We start from the raw sequence: 17409 nt of genomic DNA on the forward strand, positions 1-17409 counted from the left end.
ATAATTATGAAAATTAATTATTTAATTTTATTATAGTCAAAAATAGGTGTGTAACAAATAAACATATAAAATAATAAAACTAACATATTAAAGTAACATATAAAATATAAAATTATAATATTGAAAATGTATCAACCTAATTAACAATATAGTAACAATAACATATAAAATTATAATATTGAAGGTATTGCAATATATTTAAGCAATGAAAAAGAAAAATAATGTAATTAATATTATTCAATTTACAGTAATCGACATGGAGGTTCCGCCTTTGCATCCCGGACTTGCCTCACTAGAGCTACTGTTGCTACAGGCCGAACATAGGTCTTCCCACAGATGGGAGGGACAGTTACTGGCCCAGATGTTCCGCGCCACGAGAGTAGACGATATGTGGGACTTTCTTAGGGCCCACCATCTCCATCCCCGTATAGTCATACGCCTCCAGGATAAGTGTTTTTATAGGATTGTGGAGATCGGCCGGCTGCAGCTGGATTGGTCGTTGATCACGGCTCCAATAGAGCGGTGGCGACCGGAGACGCACGCATTCCATTTGCCCATTGGCGAGGCCACTATCACGCTTCAGGACGTGGAGGTCCTATATGGGCTGCCCATTGATGGACACCCTGTTGCTTTGGCGAATGCCATCAGAGAGTATACGGGTTTGCAGTACCTGGAGATGCTGAAGCGGCTCACCGGTTTCCAGCCACCGGATAAGGCTGCATTGATTGGGGCTAGTCGTCTACAGTTGACGCCCGTCCGGGAGCATTTGGAGGCGATGCACGCTGACATCACAGATGATACAACGGAGCTTCATATTCACCGGTACACGAGGTTGCTGCTACTGCTTATGTTTGGAGGGGTTTTTTCCCGAACACTTCCGGGAACCTAGTCAGCTTGAGATTTCTTCATCATCTTGAGTGGCTAGATGATTTACATCATTACAGTTGGGGTGCTGCTGTTCTCGGTTACTTGTACAGGCAGATGTGCCGGTCGAGCATAGGCACCCAGCGAGACGTTGCAGGATTTTTGCCGCTGCTGCAGGTGAAAACATAGTCGAATACTCTCTTCATTATAACATACCTAGTAAAAATATACCTTAAATTTTACGTCCACGTTGTATATTAGGTTTGGGCTTGGGAGCGGTTCCTGCAGTTGCAGCCACCTCTACCACCCTTAGCTCCGGATGCACCACCTCCGTTTCTCCCTTTAGCTAAGAGGTGGGTTGATAGGCGAGGATATGGACGGGAGTACGAGGATCGGCATAATCTCCCCTATTGCAGGGATTTGTTGGATTTGCTAGAGGGCGCATAGGTAAATGTATGCCTAAGTTTACTTGGCCTGGCTTTATATGTGTTGCGTATACTCACGTTTCCTGTTTTTACTTAATAGTTCATTTGGAGGACATACAACGACGAGCTAATAGCTGGTTTGCCGGATTATTGCTCGACCGGCCGAATTATGTGGAGCTCTTCCATCCCATTGATATGTCTTGATAATGTCGAGCATTATGCCACCGAGCGAGTACTTCGCCAGTTTGGTCGCACGCAGCTTTTACCGCCACTGCCTGCTTGGCATATGACATATTACCAGCGGGATGATCGTTGCAGGATGGACCAGACATATGTGGCATGGCTAGAGGCGCAGATCGATACTTGGGACCAGCGACATGACCTGATTTCGCCCCCTCCACCTGACCGGCCGGATGGTGAGCATGAGTATATGGGCTGGTACCGTAGCGTTACCAGACATTTCGTTAGGAATCCCGTTTATCGTGCTGGAGGTCGGTACATTCCATATGCCGGGAGGCACGAGGCACTGGTATGCTATTTGGTATACTTACTTATAACGTTAACCTAGCGTTCTGTAATTTATATTTTACATGTTGTGTAGGCTATTGGCCTACATTTGTTCCACCAGTTGGGACTGCAGATGCAGCAACATACCGGTGAGGGAGCAGCCACTTTGCACGAGTATGGCCGGCAAGTTACCGATCTGGCTTCCCGGACATTGAAGCGAGTGCGAGATGATGAGCGCTTAGGATACGAGGCTGAGTATGTGGCGCTAGAGAAGTACCATCGTGGGCCACCAGTGGAGCCGAAATGTGGTCGGCGTGGCAGGCGTGCCCAGAGAGGTAGGGATGTCCCACAAGGTAGGGGTGTCCCACGAGGTCATGGGGGTTGGCGAGGAGGTGGTCCCCAGCAATGGGGCATTGAGGCACCTGTTGAGGATGTTGGAGTTGATCAGCCGGGTGACCTCTATAAGCCAGACCATGCTCATAGTGATATTCCATCATTCAGCCTTCAGCTTACTTCAGGGACTTCGCAAGTGACCCCGTCAGCTCCATTGTTGATCACGGGCACAACCATTACGCAAGAGGATTGGGATCAGTATTTTCTTGACCCATCGACCATTGCTGCTGATCGTCGGACATGAGATGTGGATAGTGGGCGCTGGATGAGTTATGGCTCATCATCGAGGGATGCTGAGGATCTTTCACGGGCGCAGGTTTGTTTGTATTACTATTATTTATATTTGTTTTTATCTCATTGATTAGTCATAAATATCTAAATGTTTTTTTAAAGGCTTCATCCTCGCCCGTCACGGAGGCCACCTTGTGCGATACTGACATGGCTGCGATAGATGATTATATTCAGGAGCCTGACGAGACCATGGTAAGACAATTTAAATTTATGTGACTTAACACGTACATTACTAATACATATTTCATATACTAAAATATCTTATTATTCTGTAGGTTACTGCTGGACCGACGACCCCTTCTACCGAGCCTGCCAGCCTTACTGACGATCATGCTGCCAACCCTCCTCCTATAAAGAGGCGACGTGATGAGGATGATCCTGATAGTGTAGCCGGGCGGGATGGGATGCGCCTCAGGCCAACGACTGCTTTAAATCATACAGGATGTGGGACACATTGATTTTTTATTTTATTTTATGTACATATGACATTCAGTAAATAATAGCAACAATTTTTATTGTTTATATTATATGAGCATTATGTTTTTATTTCTCCGGTTCTTCGTTATTTTAATACTACAACACAAACACAAACATAGCAACTTAACATAATTTGAATTCAGTACAACTAATGAAAATACATGACACGTAAAACATAAAGATAAAATATCACAATTAACACATACATGTATTTGTTTAGTCACTATCGCCCATTATTCTCTATTTCAACCACTTAAATTTCTCTTCTAACCTATTTTTTTCTTCTTCGACAAGACAACACACATAACGTAGTATTTCACCACGCTATGCGTCACGTGTTAAAGATTCTTTCGGGTACAATACAACTTTTCCAGAAGATAGCTTTGCAGGCGAGCAACTTTTCAGGTCGACAAAGACAACACACATAACGTAGTATTTCACCGTGCTATGCTTCACGTGTTAAAGATTCTTTCGGGTACAATACAAGTTTGTTTCTTTCGGGTACAATACAGCTTTTCCAAAAGATAGCTTTTGCAGGCGAGCAGCTTTTTCTGGTCGACAAGACAACACATATAATGTGGTATTTCACCGCGCTATGCTTCGCGTGATAATGGTTTTTAAGGGTATAAGACATCTACTTAAACTAAACCAAGTCATCCGTATTTTAATGACCATTTGAATAAATATTAGAACAACCATTTAAAAAATGCCACTAACTTGGTTGAAGGTAGTTCAACAGGGTTGAAGGTAGTTCAACCATTCAAAAAGAGGCAAAAAGGTGAAGGTAGTTCAACAGATCTCCATGGAACATATCTTAACACTATCGATCTCTATCTTGAAAAAAATATGCTAGGTTGCTACACTGACTTGGTTGATGACAAGTGGTATAGTGTTCTGCGCCCCTTGGAAGATAAGCCTATCAACATACACACTGATCTCAAAGTTGCAGGGCACATTATTGAGGGTGGCGCACATTCTACAAAGCCTGAAGGTATGCGAATTTGGGGCAAAAATCTACAATGGGTTCCCCTATACTCAAAATGGTGTGATTACGAAGTACTATGTCACTGACATGGGCTTGTTGTTCCACAAGCACTACCTGCAACCTTCCAAACAAACACACACAAAGATGAACTGGAAGTGATTCGACATTTGATGAAGGAGATTCTAGAGATATAAAAGGCACTAGCTGTTCATCATGCAATGGATGATCTTAACTTCCTGGGAGGAACGGAGGATCAGTACTGGGATTTATTAGAAAATGATAAATTGCATAGAGACAATGATTATCCTGTTTTCCCAACAATGGTCGAGTGGGAGTGACTACCTAAGTTTCTACCACAGACGTTGGACGTTGGAGTCCCATATTGTTGTAGAAATCAAGCAAGTGGTCTTATTGATGATAGAAATAAAATACGAGAAATGTGTATGAATTGGGGCCTAGATTACGATGCCCTCGGTCATGATGGGTACGTACACGATGTTGCCGAAGAAGATGAAGACAATGACATTGAAATTGTGCCAGACAGTGACGATAATGGTGAATGACAATTGTTTTTTTAAATGGGTTTATATTAGATTGTTGTACTGAAGTGATAATGCTCAATATCAATAAGACTTAACTGCAATGGAAACATAATTTTATTTCATACATTTTGCAAGATAAAAAAGTACATACACTTATTACAACAAATTACGAAAACAAAACACTACGTGTATCCTTGATAATTTGGCACATTATATGAACTTCCACCGCTTCCCAAACCAGCTGAAGGACATTTACGACGGTCGCGTCCTGTTTGCGAGCATATGCCACATTTGCGCGCATAAACGGTATCACCAACATCCATTTGGTTCCGTATACGCGTTCTTTTTTGCACTTGTCATTGACGTACATAATCCTTGTTACACATCATTTTAAATGGTTCCGGCGGCCAATAATGCTCAGCACCCACTGGCTGCAATTACTCACTATAGGTGTTTAAGTATGCAATAATACTATATTCTTTATCAACGTAGTTGGTTGCCCCTAAACCTGTATGTTAAAAGCACTTAGTATGTGAGCACGACATATGGTAGGTGGATCATTTCCCACAAGAGCATAATCTTCTGGCTTCATTTACGTGTGTGTATTATTCCCCCGATTTTGATGGATAGCAGTGCGAATTTCAAAAATATTTCGCTCGTTGTAAAACTGTAAACATGAATGCCAATGTGCTCGCCGCCTGTATTTCTCAAATCTTTTCATTGGTATTGGCATAAATTCAACACCCCTTTCCATCAATGACGATGCACCTCTAGCCCTTTGAACAAACCTCTCTGCCATCTGCTTGAATGACATCCGCACCATGGCAGTGACATGCAATCCACGTGCAGACTTCAATAACCCGTTGAAAGACTCTGACACATTTGTAGTCAGAATTCCCCATTTTCTGCCACCATCTGCATGCAAAGTCCACTTGTCAAGCTCATGTCTCATCAACCAACGATAGGCTCCCTCGTCTTCCTGCCTGATAGATTCCATGCGCCTACTGAATTTACACTCTTGGTGATCTGTTGCAGCCATCCACATTAAATCATACAAATCCTTATTGGGATATACCTTCTGGAAATTGGCCTTCAGGTGACTCAGACAGTAACAGTGGTAGGCATACGGTTCCTTCCATGCACGCAAATTCTGTATAGAACTTAAAATACCACCATGCCGATCCGATATTAGACAAATACCTGAACGCTGTTTGATAACATGCTCTTTCAAGTGGTTCAAAAATAGTGTCCATGTCTCTGGGATTTCATTGGCACAAATAGCAAAAGCTAAGGAAAATATACTTCCATTAGCATCTACTGCAACGACGATCAACAACTTAATATCATACTTTCTATAGACATGAGTGCTGTCTATGGATATTACTGATCGGAAATGCAGAAAACCATCAATTGCTGGTTTAAATGGCCAGAACACATATTTAAATATATGTTCTGGTATTTACGGACTCCGTTCAAGCTTCCATTCAACAACAGTCCCGGGGTTAAAGTGTTGCAATGCATCCATGTACCTGGGTAGAGATGCAAAAGACTTATCCCAGTTACCATAAACAATTTCAAACGCACGTTTGCGCTTGAGAAATGCCTTTCTTTTGGTAATGGTGCACCTATATTCCTGGTGGACAGATGTTATACACTCTTTGATCTTGTACCTTATGGGCGTTTCAATGTGTGGAATCAAGACAAGAGAAATCAAGCAACATTCAAGTTAAAATGATTCCCACTGAATGTGTCCATTTCACAATTGTGGGTGCCAATGTATTTACCCATAACCCATATATTTGTTTTCTTCTTCCTCGCATGCAGCATCTAATTACAACCCGTAAACCATCTACGACAGACTACCTTGTATACATCTGGAGATGACTCGCGTACCATGATCTCACAACATTCGCCCGTGGAGATGACTCGCGTACCATGAGGAGCGAGGAAATAATTTTACAATGTTTATTTTTGTTGTACTCCTCATGGTACGCGAGTCATCTCGAGAGGGGATATAAATTTTACAAGTTATTCCACAGGGGGTACCTCGCTCCTCATTCGCCCGTGGAGATAAGTTTAGATCAGGCCAAACTCTTTCAGGCGGAACATGTTCGGCTAAAACTGCTCCAAAATAACCACCCGATGACTGATGGATATCCCTTCTTTACGCAACCTCATTATTGCAAACGTCTTCAACCTTGACGTACATTTCTAATATTTTTATCACAAGAAATTCCCGGTATTCATCCGGAGTCCTCAAAAAATCTCTCAGAGTTTCATTGTCCTCGATGTTAAACTCAGCATAACAAGCAACCCTTTGTGGAGTGACAGAATACAGATATATTCCGGTTACTTTAAGGTTCACTGAACGTTTGCTCACACTCATTTTTTTTACATAACAACGATATCAATGTATCGTACTCCATTGTAAGTGGCAACTTAACATGACACTGTGGAGATAAACTATAGATTACTGAGTTATTCGCCACCACAACCTCACCCCTCCCCACAATCCCACCCCCCAATATAATGAAACCCTTATTCTTCGCTCTTCAGACATTATGACAAAATGCAAAACAACTTAACGAAGAAATATTTCAGAAAACTTGAGAATATTTATGAATGGATTTTTAGAAAATCCTTAACCTCTTTAAATAAGGTAAAAACCAATCCGGGGTACAATTATTTTAGGTATAGCGCTTTAAATAAGGGCGCTATACCTAGTTGAATTATTGTTATGTCAGTTAAGACCAGAAGAATTATTGGTTGGCCCACATAATATATATAGCGCCTTTTAAAAGGGTGCTATACTTAACTGGGCAAATGACCGTTAAGGTATAGCGCCCTTTAAAAGGGCGTTATATATACAATTATCACTAAGTTTTGTTTTCCACATATTTTGGTTCTTTGAGTCCAAAAGAACCATATTTTGGTTTCGGACTCGGCATTCAAATTCCTATAAAAGGAGGTATACATTTTCATTTGCAAATCATCCTTCAACTTCTTCTTTCTCTCTTCAGTTAATAAAGAGTTATTTTTTGTATGGCTGTGGAATAGGTAAAAATTGCCGAACCACGTAAATCTTCTATTGTGCAATTTATTATTTTTATCTTTTAAATATTTTTTTTCTTCTATTAGCCTGATACGTTTTCCAACATATTAGTCCTCGCTTTCCTTGTTCAGAAACTTCACTCCACGTGATGCTGACCTAACAGTAAGTTTTAATTCCTGAGCTACAACACTGCGGAGACTACCAATACACATTGCAAAGGCATCTTTAACAGTACCAACTATCTCAATGATTGATAATGTACCACCGGATGCATCTGAGATAGCATGCATAGCAGAAGAATCATGGTCTAAACCAAACCCAAATGTATGTACATGAAAAGTTGGCAGTTGGTCTGCTGCTAGTGCTTCGCTATTGCGAGGACAAATGGAAGAAGGCAATAGATTCAGATATTCTGGACCTGATGTTGCATTCGAGGATCTACGATTCCGAGGACTATGACGTTGGTTGGCATTATCTCCGTTATAGGTGTCTCTCCCATCTGACAAGAGAACAATACTAGCAACTGGATTCATTTCACGCCTTTCTTCAAGAACTCGAACTCCTTTCTTGAGTCTTTCTACGATATTTGTTCCACCATTAGCTGAGATGGAATTGATAGCCTGTGCAGCCTCTCGACGTCCCTGCTCTATCATCCTTTGCAAGGGGAAGTTTCTTTGAGCTCCTGATGAAAAGGTAACAATAGCTAGATGGCCAGAAGGTCCCAAGTTATCTATGACAAAACAAACTGCTTGCTTCAAGTGAGCCAATTTTGATCCAGCCATGTTGCCACTAACATCTAGAGCTGTGACCAGGTCGATAGGCGCTCGGTGCCGAGCATCATCAGCAAGTGGAGGTGCCCTTACTCCAACAAGAACAACAAATCTTGACACAGCCTCAGAAGCAGCAACAACAGGAAATTCTGAAAAAGCTCTCAAGACTATTCTTTCTGAATGAATGGTGGAAGGGGAGGAGGTCTGATCCACGGTAATGCTGGGAAGAGGTTCATCATCAGAGAAGTGAAGGGGCTCGGGAAGGGGCAGAGATACCGGTGGTTGATCTTCAAGTAGAGAGACACGAGTCCGTCCTGCATTGTTAATGGTTGTATCAGTACTGAAGGACGACATGAGAGGAATCTCTTTCCATTTGCATCTGCAGATAGGGCAGAGGTAGTTTCCATGCTTAACACTGTTTGCGATGCAGCTGAAGTAGAAGGAGTGGGAGCATTCAGCAGTGAATATGACCTGATCATTCCCAGGTTTCCTACTCCCAAGGCAAATAGCACATGTTCGCTGCAATTACAACAAAAAATTGAAAAAGTGGCAAGTTATAGTGAGAATATCATAATTAGCCAATAAATATATACATGCTCAATGAGACTGTCCATATATAACCACATGCCTCCTAGTCAATTCCTCAATTAACTTAAGAAACATTGATGAAGCGGTAGGTTATATATCAACAACAACAACAGACCCGATGTAATCCCACAAGTTGTAGGTTATATATACTCAAAAAGTTTTTAGTGGACATTGTTGAACTGTAGGTTCACCAAAGCACAGAATTTGAATCCATCTTAAGGTATACACTATACATGGGACAATGGCAAAAGAAAAGATAGTAAAAAGAGCAGTAATAGCGATTTTCTGACCAAAGAAACTAAAGAAGTCACCAAGAAATCGTACCCGAGAGTATAGTCTAGTGATCATTGAAATAGTATAAACGTTGAAAATCAAGGTTCAAATCCTAATGAGGACAAAAAATAATAGATGATAGTAGCTATGCAGTGGAATAATTAAGGTTCATGCAAGTTAACTCGAACTTTATCGTTGCAAAAAAGAAAAAGGAAGTTACCAAGCAATCATTTAAAGACTCTCATGACATAAGCCCTTACTTGAAACCTTTGTTAAAACACTAATACTGCTTCAATTGTACATTCACGGTAAATATTTTCAATAATAAAAAAGTTCTGGAACCTTTGGACTTTTTTCCGGGAATAGATAAGTCACTAGGACACAATTACCGACTCAATCAACTACTTAAATCATTAATTAAATAAGCTTTTGGAATAATTAGGAGAAGTGTAAAAGAGCTCTAAGGCACTGTTTGACTAAGAAATATAATCTCCGGTTAAATTATTAAATTTATATAATGACGGGTCAAATCTAGTTAAGGATAATGACTCTAGATATTAAGCATAAGGATGCAAGATATATGGGGCTGAGTTTGCATATGATTAATGTCAATAAATCTGAAATACTCTTAAAACAAGAACAATAAATGAGATATATCTAGCAATAAGTGTCAATAAATGGCATTTATATAAATAAAGAGAATGATTCACCCGATAATGAATGGACAAGGTGAATATTCTGCCTGACAACGGTGAATGACAGATAGATCCAAGATTTGCATGAACAATCCTTGGATCTGGTGGAAAAGTGAGAAATAATATGAACGAGAATCTTTATAAAAAGGTACGCCTTTGTGTTTTTATCCGACAGGGAGTCTTCTTCTCAAAAGTGTTCTTATCAGCCCCAATATTACATGCCCTTCTCATTGTGCCCCAATATTACATGCCCTTCTCATTGTCTCTTCTTTCTATATATACAGGCCCATTTTCTTAGAAAACCCTAATAATACAAACACCAGGAATATTCACTAGAATATTCCCCTTTTCAATACCCTATTCTGAAAAATTAATTTTTACAAGTCTTATCACTAATAATCAATCTCGACCTCGACCCTTGTTGATATTTTGACTGCGATCTCTATTTCTATCTCGACCACGTCTTATATCGACACCTCGACCTTTAATTACGTTATGTCTTAGGCGAGCTCGACCAATGACGTTCATTAATGCCATTTTATGCTAAATATTTCGAGGCCAGATTTTTGGCCTATACAGTTAGTCCCTCCTAAGGCCAAGGTTGGGCGGCCTTGGTGCGCGGACTCTGTTTGTCGTTGTTGATGAAATTGGGCGAGCAAGTTGGATAGCGGTGCTTTAGGCGAGGTGGCAACATGACTTTCCGTAAGTTGCAAGCTTTGGGGATGCGTCTTTTCAGAATGACGTTATGACATCATGAGTCATTATGATGCATTTTCCCGACGCCCTATGTTGTTTCTTGTACCTCTATCATTTCGATATCTGCGCCGGATAGTGATGGCATGGTTTCTTGGTTTTGGTGCTCGAATTCTTATAAATAGGGATCTGAGGCCATTTGTGTATGTTTTGCTTTCATCTGATATCGAATCCCCTGCACTTTTCTCTTTCGTTTTTCATATTGAACCCTAGTCTCTATTCTGCTTCATCGTTGTATGCCCATTCCTCTGGTTATAGCAATCGTTGCTTCCCACTCCTGTGCATCCTCTTTCAAGACCATGGTTAATGTAACTTCCAGTTCTGGTGCGGCGTCTAATCCTACTCCCCTGGCAGTGTGTGTGCCTCCTGACGGTGATAACACTTTTACTGCCCTCGAAGATGAAGGGTTCCCTATGGTAGAAGAAATAATTCCTCGTAGTAAAAAGCCTAGATCCGATTACTCAAAGTTACCCGACGACGACCCTGAGGTATCGGAATCGGTGATGAATGCGGTTGCTCTTGCTGATTTTAGGGCGAAGTTCAAAATTCTGTCCCATATCAATCTGGTCCTAGAGAGGCACGATGTAGTGCAGATTCATCGCCCAGGATACTGCGCATTCTACGCATATCCGTTCTATGTAGGCTACGTCTTTCCCCTTCTCCCACTGGTGGAGGAATTTTGCCGCTACTACGGCGTCTGCCCGGCCTAAATTTTACCTTATATCTACAAACGTAATTGCATGTTGACGAAATACGTGAAATTAGCTGGTCGTGGGATCTCTCTTCGCCACCTGATGCACCTCTTCACACCTAATTTCTATAGAGGGTCGATGTTGCATCTTCGCCATTGACGAAGTAAGAGTTTGGTAGTGAAGATAGACGATAAAGCAAATCATCGATTCTGGCTCAACTACTTCTGCGTCAAGACCGAGGATGTGGTGGCCAATGAGAATGGGTTTCCCAAGGCATGGAATTATGCCCGTAAGTATCTTTTGCTAATCGCTTAATTTGCCCGTTTTGATTGTAGCTTGACATTCTGCCTTTTCCTTGTTTAGCTGAGACTTCGCCCCCTCTTTTGGTTGTGGATATTCACGACTGGGTTAGCCAGGTCCTGCCTCACACAGTGAGGGTTCATGTATGGCCGGCCTTTATCAAGAAGTTCGAGCCTAAGCTTTCAGCGACCGGTGAGTTTGTCCGTCCGTGTTCATCTATACAGTGATATTTTACCTATGCCGTTCTGACCTTGTGGTTGCCTGATCATTATGACTTTAAGTAAGAGTTGATGTTCTAATCTCTTTTACAGCCTGAGGGTCTTCGAGGAGGCAGAAGGCTCCTGCTTCGGCATTTCGCAAGAGGAAAACCGTTTTTGTTCCTTCCACTGTGGTGAGGCCTGCTCGGTCATCGACTACTCCTGCAACGGGACTTTCAACTTCCCCTCTGAGTCATTTGATTGACGAGGACGATGAGAAAGGGTCATCGCCGAATGATGATAATCTGCTCCCCCGCAAGAGGCAATCTGTAGATATCGACGAGGGAGCTGTCCGTGCAGGGAGTTCGGCAATGGAGGATTTCGTCATCAAAGAAACGGTGACCACAGACCTCGGAGATGATGCCGAGCTATTGCCCACAATTCTACAGTCGTCAGGGGCTGAGGTTTGTACGTTGCTCCATGAGGCCGAAATGAATTTTGAAGGGCTGTTGGCGAGAGTCCCTGATGCCTTACAATGGGGTGAACCATCGACCTCGTTACCAGCCGAGGGTCCTTTCTCTAAGGTTGACATGAATGGCAAAAGTGTAGCCAAAGAGGGTTACGAGATAGGCTCCGATATGGATGCCGAGGAGGTTAGGATGATGGGACAAAGACTCACTCAGCTCGAGGTGAGATTAGAGGGGACCACGCGGACCATTGCGATCCCTCTGGACCTTGATCTGCTAGTTAATACAGAGGATGTGGTCCCTTCGCTTGGTCCCCTCTATTTTGATTTGGAGGGTAAGACCCTCGAGAAACTGAAGGACTCCAGTTTGTCAAAGAGCATAGCCGACCTTACTCTTAGAGTAAGTTTGGTATTTCATTTTTATGTTCGTTTTTCATGTCGAATATGATTTTGTTCTTACTCACTCTGGATTTCTTTTCAGACCGTGATCTTGGAGACCGAAAGCTCTCGCCGATAGGAGAGGTGTAAGGACATTTTCCAAAAGATATAGCGAAAATATCACGAGTATCGTGATAAGCACCGCGAGCTTTGCAGGCTGCTTAGTGGGAGTATCAACTTTCGGTCTCTCCGAAACGAGCTAAAGGAGAAGTATGACGAATTGGTGAAGGTCATCAGAAAATGTAGTGAGCTCGTGGGGGCATTGAAGGAAAAAGAAGAGGAGCTCGAGGTGAGCAGGGGGGTTGAGGCCCAATGCGCCAACCTTCAGGCCCAAGTGGTCTCGTTGCATGCCGAGCTGGAGAAGTGTCAACTTCGAGTGGTTGCTTTAAGTGACGAGGTTGCTAAGAAGGTGATGGGTTTGGAGAAGGCGGAGTCGGCCCGGTTATCAACTGCGAGGAAAGTGGAAACTTTAGAGGACACGATCCGCGTTCTCCGTTCTGAGCAGGATTACACTTTGGAGACAGCTAGGCTCAGAGAGGAGCGTCTTGATAAGCGGATAGGGGAGTTAGAAGAAGAGGTTGCGGGCCTTGGTGATCGAGTTGTTGCCCTATAGGACGAAAAGGCACAGTTGTTGGCTCAGCCATCCTCATCCCGCACTTCTGCTTTTCCTAATGTTCCTCAGGATCTGTACGAGGAATGGATTCAAGCCGAGGCCCAACTGGATATATTCAGGGATCTGATGAGGGCGGGGGCTATTTCAGAAGTCGACTTTGAGAATGCACGTGCTAAGGCATGTAAATCTTGGTTTGCTTATGGCTATTACCCCGCTACACTGGAAGCTGGTGATGACGAGGAGGGTGCGAGCGTGGACCGGATTGCATAAGATGCCTGGTACAAGGATGAATATCCCGTTGGTGATGGTGATGAGGTGGGTGAAGACGGTCTTAATGATCAAACGGGTGACACTGCTGAGCCGGGTGGTGATTAGTTATTTTTTTTTATTTTAGTCACGGGCATGTGAACTTTTTGTAGGCGTGCAGCCTTGGTAAAAAATATTCTTAATGAAAGTGTTAGTTTTATTGTTCGTACTTGACTTCTTTTCTTTGTTCGAATTTGTACGCTTTTCTGATTTTATTGCTTGATTGCCTTTGTCATAACATACTTGAGTGGGTTAAACGGTGTTGAAGGTAGCCTTAATTTGGTTAAGGCTGTGGGCCGAGGAGGTAGTAATTCGAAAAGAGCTCAAACGTAACCTTTAATTAATTGAGGCCGTGGGCCGAACATGTGTTTGTTCGAACGAGGTCGAGTGTAACCTTTGATTAATTGAGGTCGTGGGCCGAGTAGGTGTTAACTCGAACGAGGTCGAATATAGCATTTAATTAGTTGAGGTCGTGGCCCGAATAGGTATTAATTCGAACGAGGTCGAATGTAGCTTTTAATTAATTGAGGCCGTGGGCCGAATAGGTGTTAATTCAAACGAGGTCAAATGTAACCTTTAATTAATTGAAGCCATGGCTGAGTAAGTGTTAACTCGAACGAGGTCGAATGCAACCTTTAATTAGTTGAGGTCGTTGGCCGAATAGGTGTTAATTCGAACGAGGTCGAATGTAACCTTTAATTAATTGAGGCTGTGGGATGAATAGGTGTTAATTCGAACGAGGTCGAATTTAACCTTTAATTAATTGAGGTCGTGGGCCAAATAGGTGTTAACTCAAACAAGGTCAAATATAACCTTTAATTAGTTGAGGCAGTGGGCCGAATAGGTGTTAATTCGAATGAGCTCGAATGTAATCTTTAATTATTTGAGGTCATGGGCCGAATAGGTGTTAATTCGAACGAGGTCGAATGTAACCTTAATTAATTGAGGTTGTGGGCCGACTAGGTGTTAACTCGAACGAGGTCGAATGTAACCTTTAATTAATTGAGTCCGTGGGCCGAATAGGTGTTAATTCGAACGAGGTCGAATGTAACCTTTAATTGGAGAGTAGAGAAACTTTCATGTACTTGTGCTTTATTCATACTTTTGGAGAGATCTACATATTTTCCGGGCACTGGCTCGTAGTTCAGTCCCAATCTATCTAGTCCATTCATTGGTCGAGCTGGAAAGATAGTGAGAGACTGAGCAATGAACTGATTGTGCGGTGCTTTCCATCTGAGTCCTTCAATTTTGAAGTATCCCCATCATTGCCTCATTAAAAACCTTCTCGAGAAAACCCAATTGGGACAAAACTCGAGCGAGGGAAAAAGAGTGCGACTTTGGGGACCTCGTCCTTTTAAAAGTTGAAGTACTTGAGGTGTGTAATGTTCCAGTTGTTTGGTAGTCGCTTTCCTTCCATTGTTTCTAGTGTGAATGACCCTTTGCTTGCTGCTACCGTGATTTTGTAGGGGCCGTCCCAGTTTGTTCTTAGTTTGCCTTCTCGCGGGTCTGTGCTTGCTTGTGTTTTGGCTTTAAGCACGTAGTCCCCTACTTTAAGTGGCTTGATCTTTGCCCTCTTGTTATAGTAGCGTTCTTCTTGTTGCTTTTGGGAGACCATTATTATGTAATCCATATCTCTTCGTTCCTCGACCTCATCGAGATTTTGTATTCTACCGTCATCGTTCTGGGATCCGCTCTCGCAGAAGTACCTTAGACTGTGCTCCCCGACCTCGACTGGTATTACTGTGTCAGTCTCATAGACTAACAAGTATGGCATTTCTCCGGTGCTCACTTTTGGCATTGTCCGGCAGCCCTAGAGTACTTCTGGTAATACCTCCGGCCACAGTCCCTTGGCGTCTTCGAGTTTCTTTTTCATGATGTTCAGTATTGACTTGTTGGAGTATTCCCCTTGCCCGTTACCTGCGGGGTGGTAAGGCATTGACAGTATTCTTTTGATGTGCCATTTTTCAAGAAATTTGGCGACCTTCTTTCTTACAAATTGAGGTCCGTTGTCGCAGATGATTTCTTTGGGGGAGACCGAAATGGCATATGATATTTTTCCATGTGAAGGCGATTACTTCCTGTTCATGTATCTGGGCGAATGCTCATGCTTCCACCCATTTAGAGAAATAATCAGTTAAAACCAAGAGAAATCGCGCATTATCTCATCCGGCCAAGAGGCGGCCCATGATATCCATTCCCCATTTGATGAACGGCCAAGGGGAAGTCACTGAGTGTAGTCGTTCGCCTGCTAGGAGGATCATTGGGGCATACTTCTAGCATTGCTCGCATTTTTTCACAAAATCTGCAGCTTCATTTTTCATGGTGGGCCAGTAGTATCCTACTCGTATGAGGTACCTGACCAACGCTCGATTTTCGGAGTGAGCTCCACAGTGGCCTTCGTGCACTTCTTCAAGGACGTGCCGCGTCTGATTTGGGCCCAAGCATTTCGCTAGGGGGCTGCCATATGTCCTTTTTTATAGGTCGTTGTGAATGATGCTATACCTGGCTGCTTGCGTTCGCAGTTTCTTGGCTTCTTTTTATCATTGGGGAGTATACCGTCCTGCAAATATATAGCAATACGGTTGCACCAATCCCAAGTTAGGTTTACGGTTCTTACCTCGATTTGGTCTATCGATGAATTGAGGAGGTGCACCATACTTTGGTCCCCGGTTGCGATGTTTTTGGTGGCTGCTGCCAATTTGGCGAGGCCGTCTGCCTCGATATTCTATGCTTGGGGAATCTGGTTGAGCTGACATTCGTCGAACTCGGGTAGTAGTTTGCAAATTTCGGTCTGGTATTTTTGTAACCTCTGCTCCTTGATTTGGAAAGTCCCTGTGACTTGGTTGACCATGAGCTGAGAATCGCAGCACAGCCTTAGCCGCTTTGCCCCGTATTGGAGTGCTAGTCTTAGTCCTGCAATTACAGCCTCATACTCAGCCTCGTTGTTAGTCATGTTCGGGCACCTTATGGACTGGCGAATCACTTCGCCTGTTGGGACTTTAAGTACGAGTCCCAACCCGGACCCCAATGCGTTAGATGCGCTGTCGATGTATAGGACCCAGAGGTCGTGTGTTTGAGAAGTGTGAAGGGCTTCATTTTTGACTTCGGGCAATATGTGCGCACTGAAGTCGGTGAGGACCTGAGATTTTATCATCTTTCGCGGTCGATATGTGATATCGTGCTCGCTTAGTTCGATGGCCCATTTGGCCAATATGCCCGAAAGTTCGGGTTTGTGTAAAATGCTTCTTAAGGGGAAAGTCGTGACGACCAAGATGGGATGGCCTATGAAATACGGTCTAAGCTTCCGTGAAGCTATGACTAAGGCCAGAGCCAGTTTTTCAAGGTGAGGGTACCTCATCTCGGTGTCGACTAGTGTCTTGAAAATGTAATAGATGGGAGATTGCATACCTTTATTTTCTTGGACTAGGACTGCGCTCATAGCTAATTTGGATACGACGAGATAGATGAGGAGAGGCTGTCCCGGTTCCAGTTTTGAGAGCAATGATGGTGAGGATAGGTATACCTTCAACTCATTCAATTCTTGATGCATTCAGGGGTCTATTGGAGGCATTTTCCTTTTTAAGTACGCCGAAGAATTTATGGCACCTATCAGAGGACCGCGAGATGAACCTTGACAGGGCGGCGATATGGCCGGTTAGCTTTTGAACTTGTTTTTTGGTGGTCAAGTGCTCTGGTATACCCTTGATGGACTTGATTTGGTCGGGATTGACCTCGATACCCCGCTGCAACACTAAGAAACCTAAGAATTTTCCTGAGGCTAT

The 17409-nt window shown here is 43.0% G+C and overlaps 2 protein-coding genes across 2 annotated transcripts; one reads left to right on the forward strand and one right to left on the reverse strand.

Moving 5' to 3' along the window:
• The first annotated feature begins 256 nt into the window (after window positions 1–256).
• Window positions 257–1949, forward strand: LOC138904841 (serine/threonine-protein phosphatase 7 long form homolog). The gene is made up of 4 exons (XM_070193342.1): window positions 257–822; window positions 945–1041; window positions 1390–1780; window positions 1891–1949. Exons 1-4 carry the CDS (start codon window positions 257–259, stop codon window positions 1947–1949), a joined length of 1113 nt encoding a protein of 370 aa, XP_070049443.1.
• A 2582-nt stretch (window positions 1950–4531) lies between these two features.
• LOC104085054 (E3 ubiquitin-protein ligase WAV3-like) lies at window positions 4532–10703 on the reverse strand. The gene is made up of 7 exons (XM_009589010.2): window positions 10665–10703; window positions 7693–8825; window positions 5952–6013; window positions 5685–5867; window positions 5317–5510; window positions 4853–4915; window positions 4532–4579 (listed from the first exon to the last, which is right to left on the reverse strand). Exons 1-7 carry the CDS (start codon window positions 10701–10703, stop codon window positions 4532–4534), a joined length of 1722 nt encoding a protein of 573 aa, XP_009587305.2.
• Window positions 10704–17409: the final 6706 nt, after the last annotated feature.

This window comes from Nicotiana tomentosiformis, chromosome 2 (assembly GCF_000390325.3).
Source record: "Nicotiana tomentosiformis chromosome 2, ASM39032v3, whole genome shotgun sequence".
Lineage (NCBI taxonomy): Eukaryota > Viridiplantae > Streptophyta > Magnoliopsida > Solanales > Solanaceae > Nicotiana > Nicotiana tomentosiformis.

What these genes read in the sequence shown, in the direction of transcription:
- LOC138904841 (XM_070193342.1), top strand. Translation starts at nt 257, where the DNA reads ATGGAGGTTCCGCCTTTGCATCCCGGACTTGCCTCACTAGAGCTACTG. An exon ending in ACGGAGCTTCATATTCACCG is followed by an intron (nt 823 to 944) that starts GTACACGAGGTT and finishes ACATCATTACAG; the next exon opens with TTGGGGTGCTGCTGTTCTCG. An exon ending in GATTTTTGCCGCTGCTGCAG is followed by an intron (nt 1,042 to 1,389) that starts GTGAAAACATAG and finishes TTTACTTAATAG; the next exon opens with TTCATTTGGAGGACATACAA.
- LOC104085054 (XM_009589010.2), bottom strand. Translation starts at nt 10,703, where the DNA reads ATGCCATCACTATCCGGCGCAGATATCGAAATGATAGAG. An exon ending in GAATTAAAACTTACTGTTAG is followed by an intron (nt 6,014 to 7,692) that starts GTCAGCATCACG and finishes ATCTCTACCCAG; the next exon opens with GTACATGGATGCATTGCAAC. An exon ending in TGATGTGTAACAAGGATTAT is followed by an intron (nt 4,580 to 4,852) that starts GTACGTCAATGA and finishes TTTCCATTGCAG; the next exon opens with TTAAGTCTTATTGATATTGA.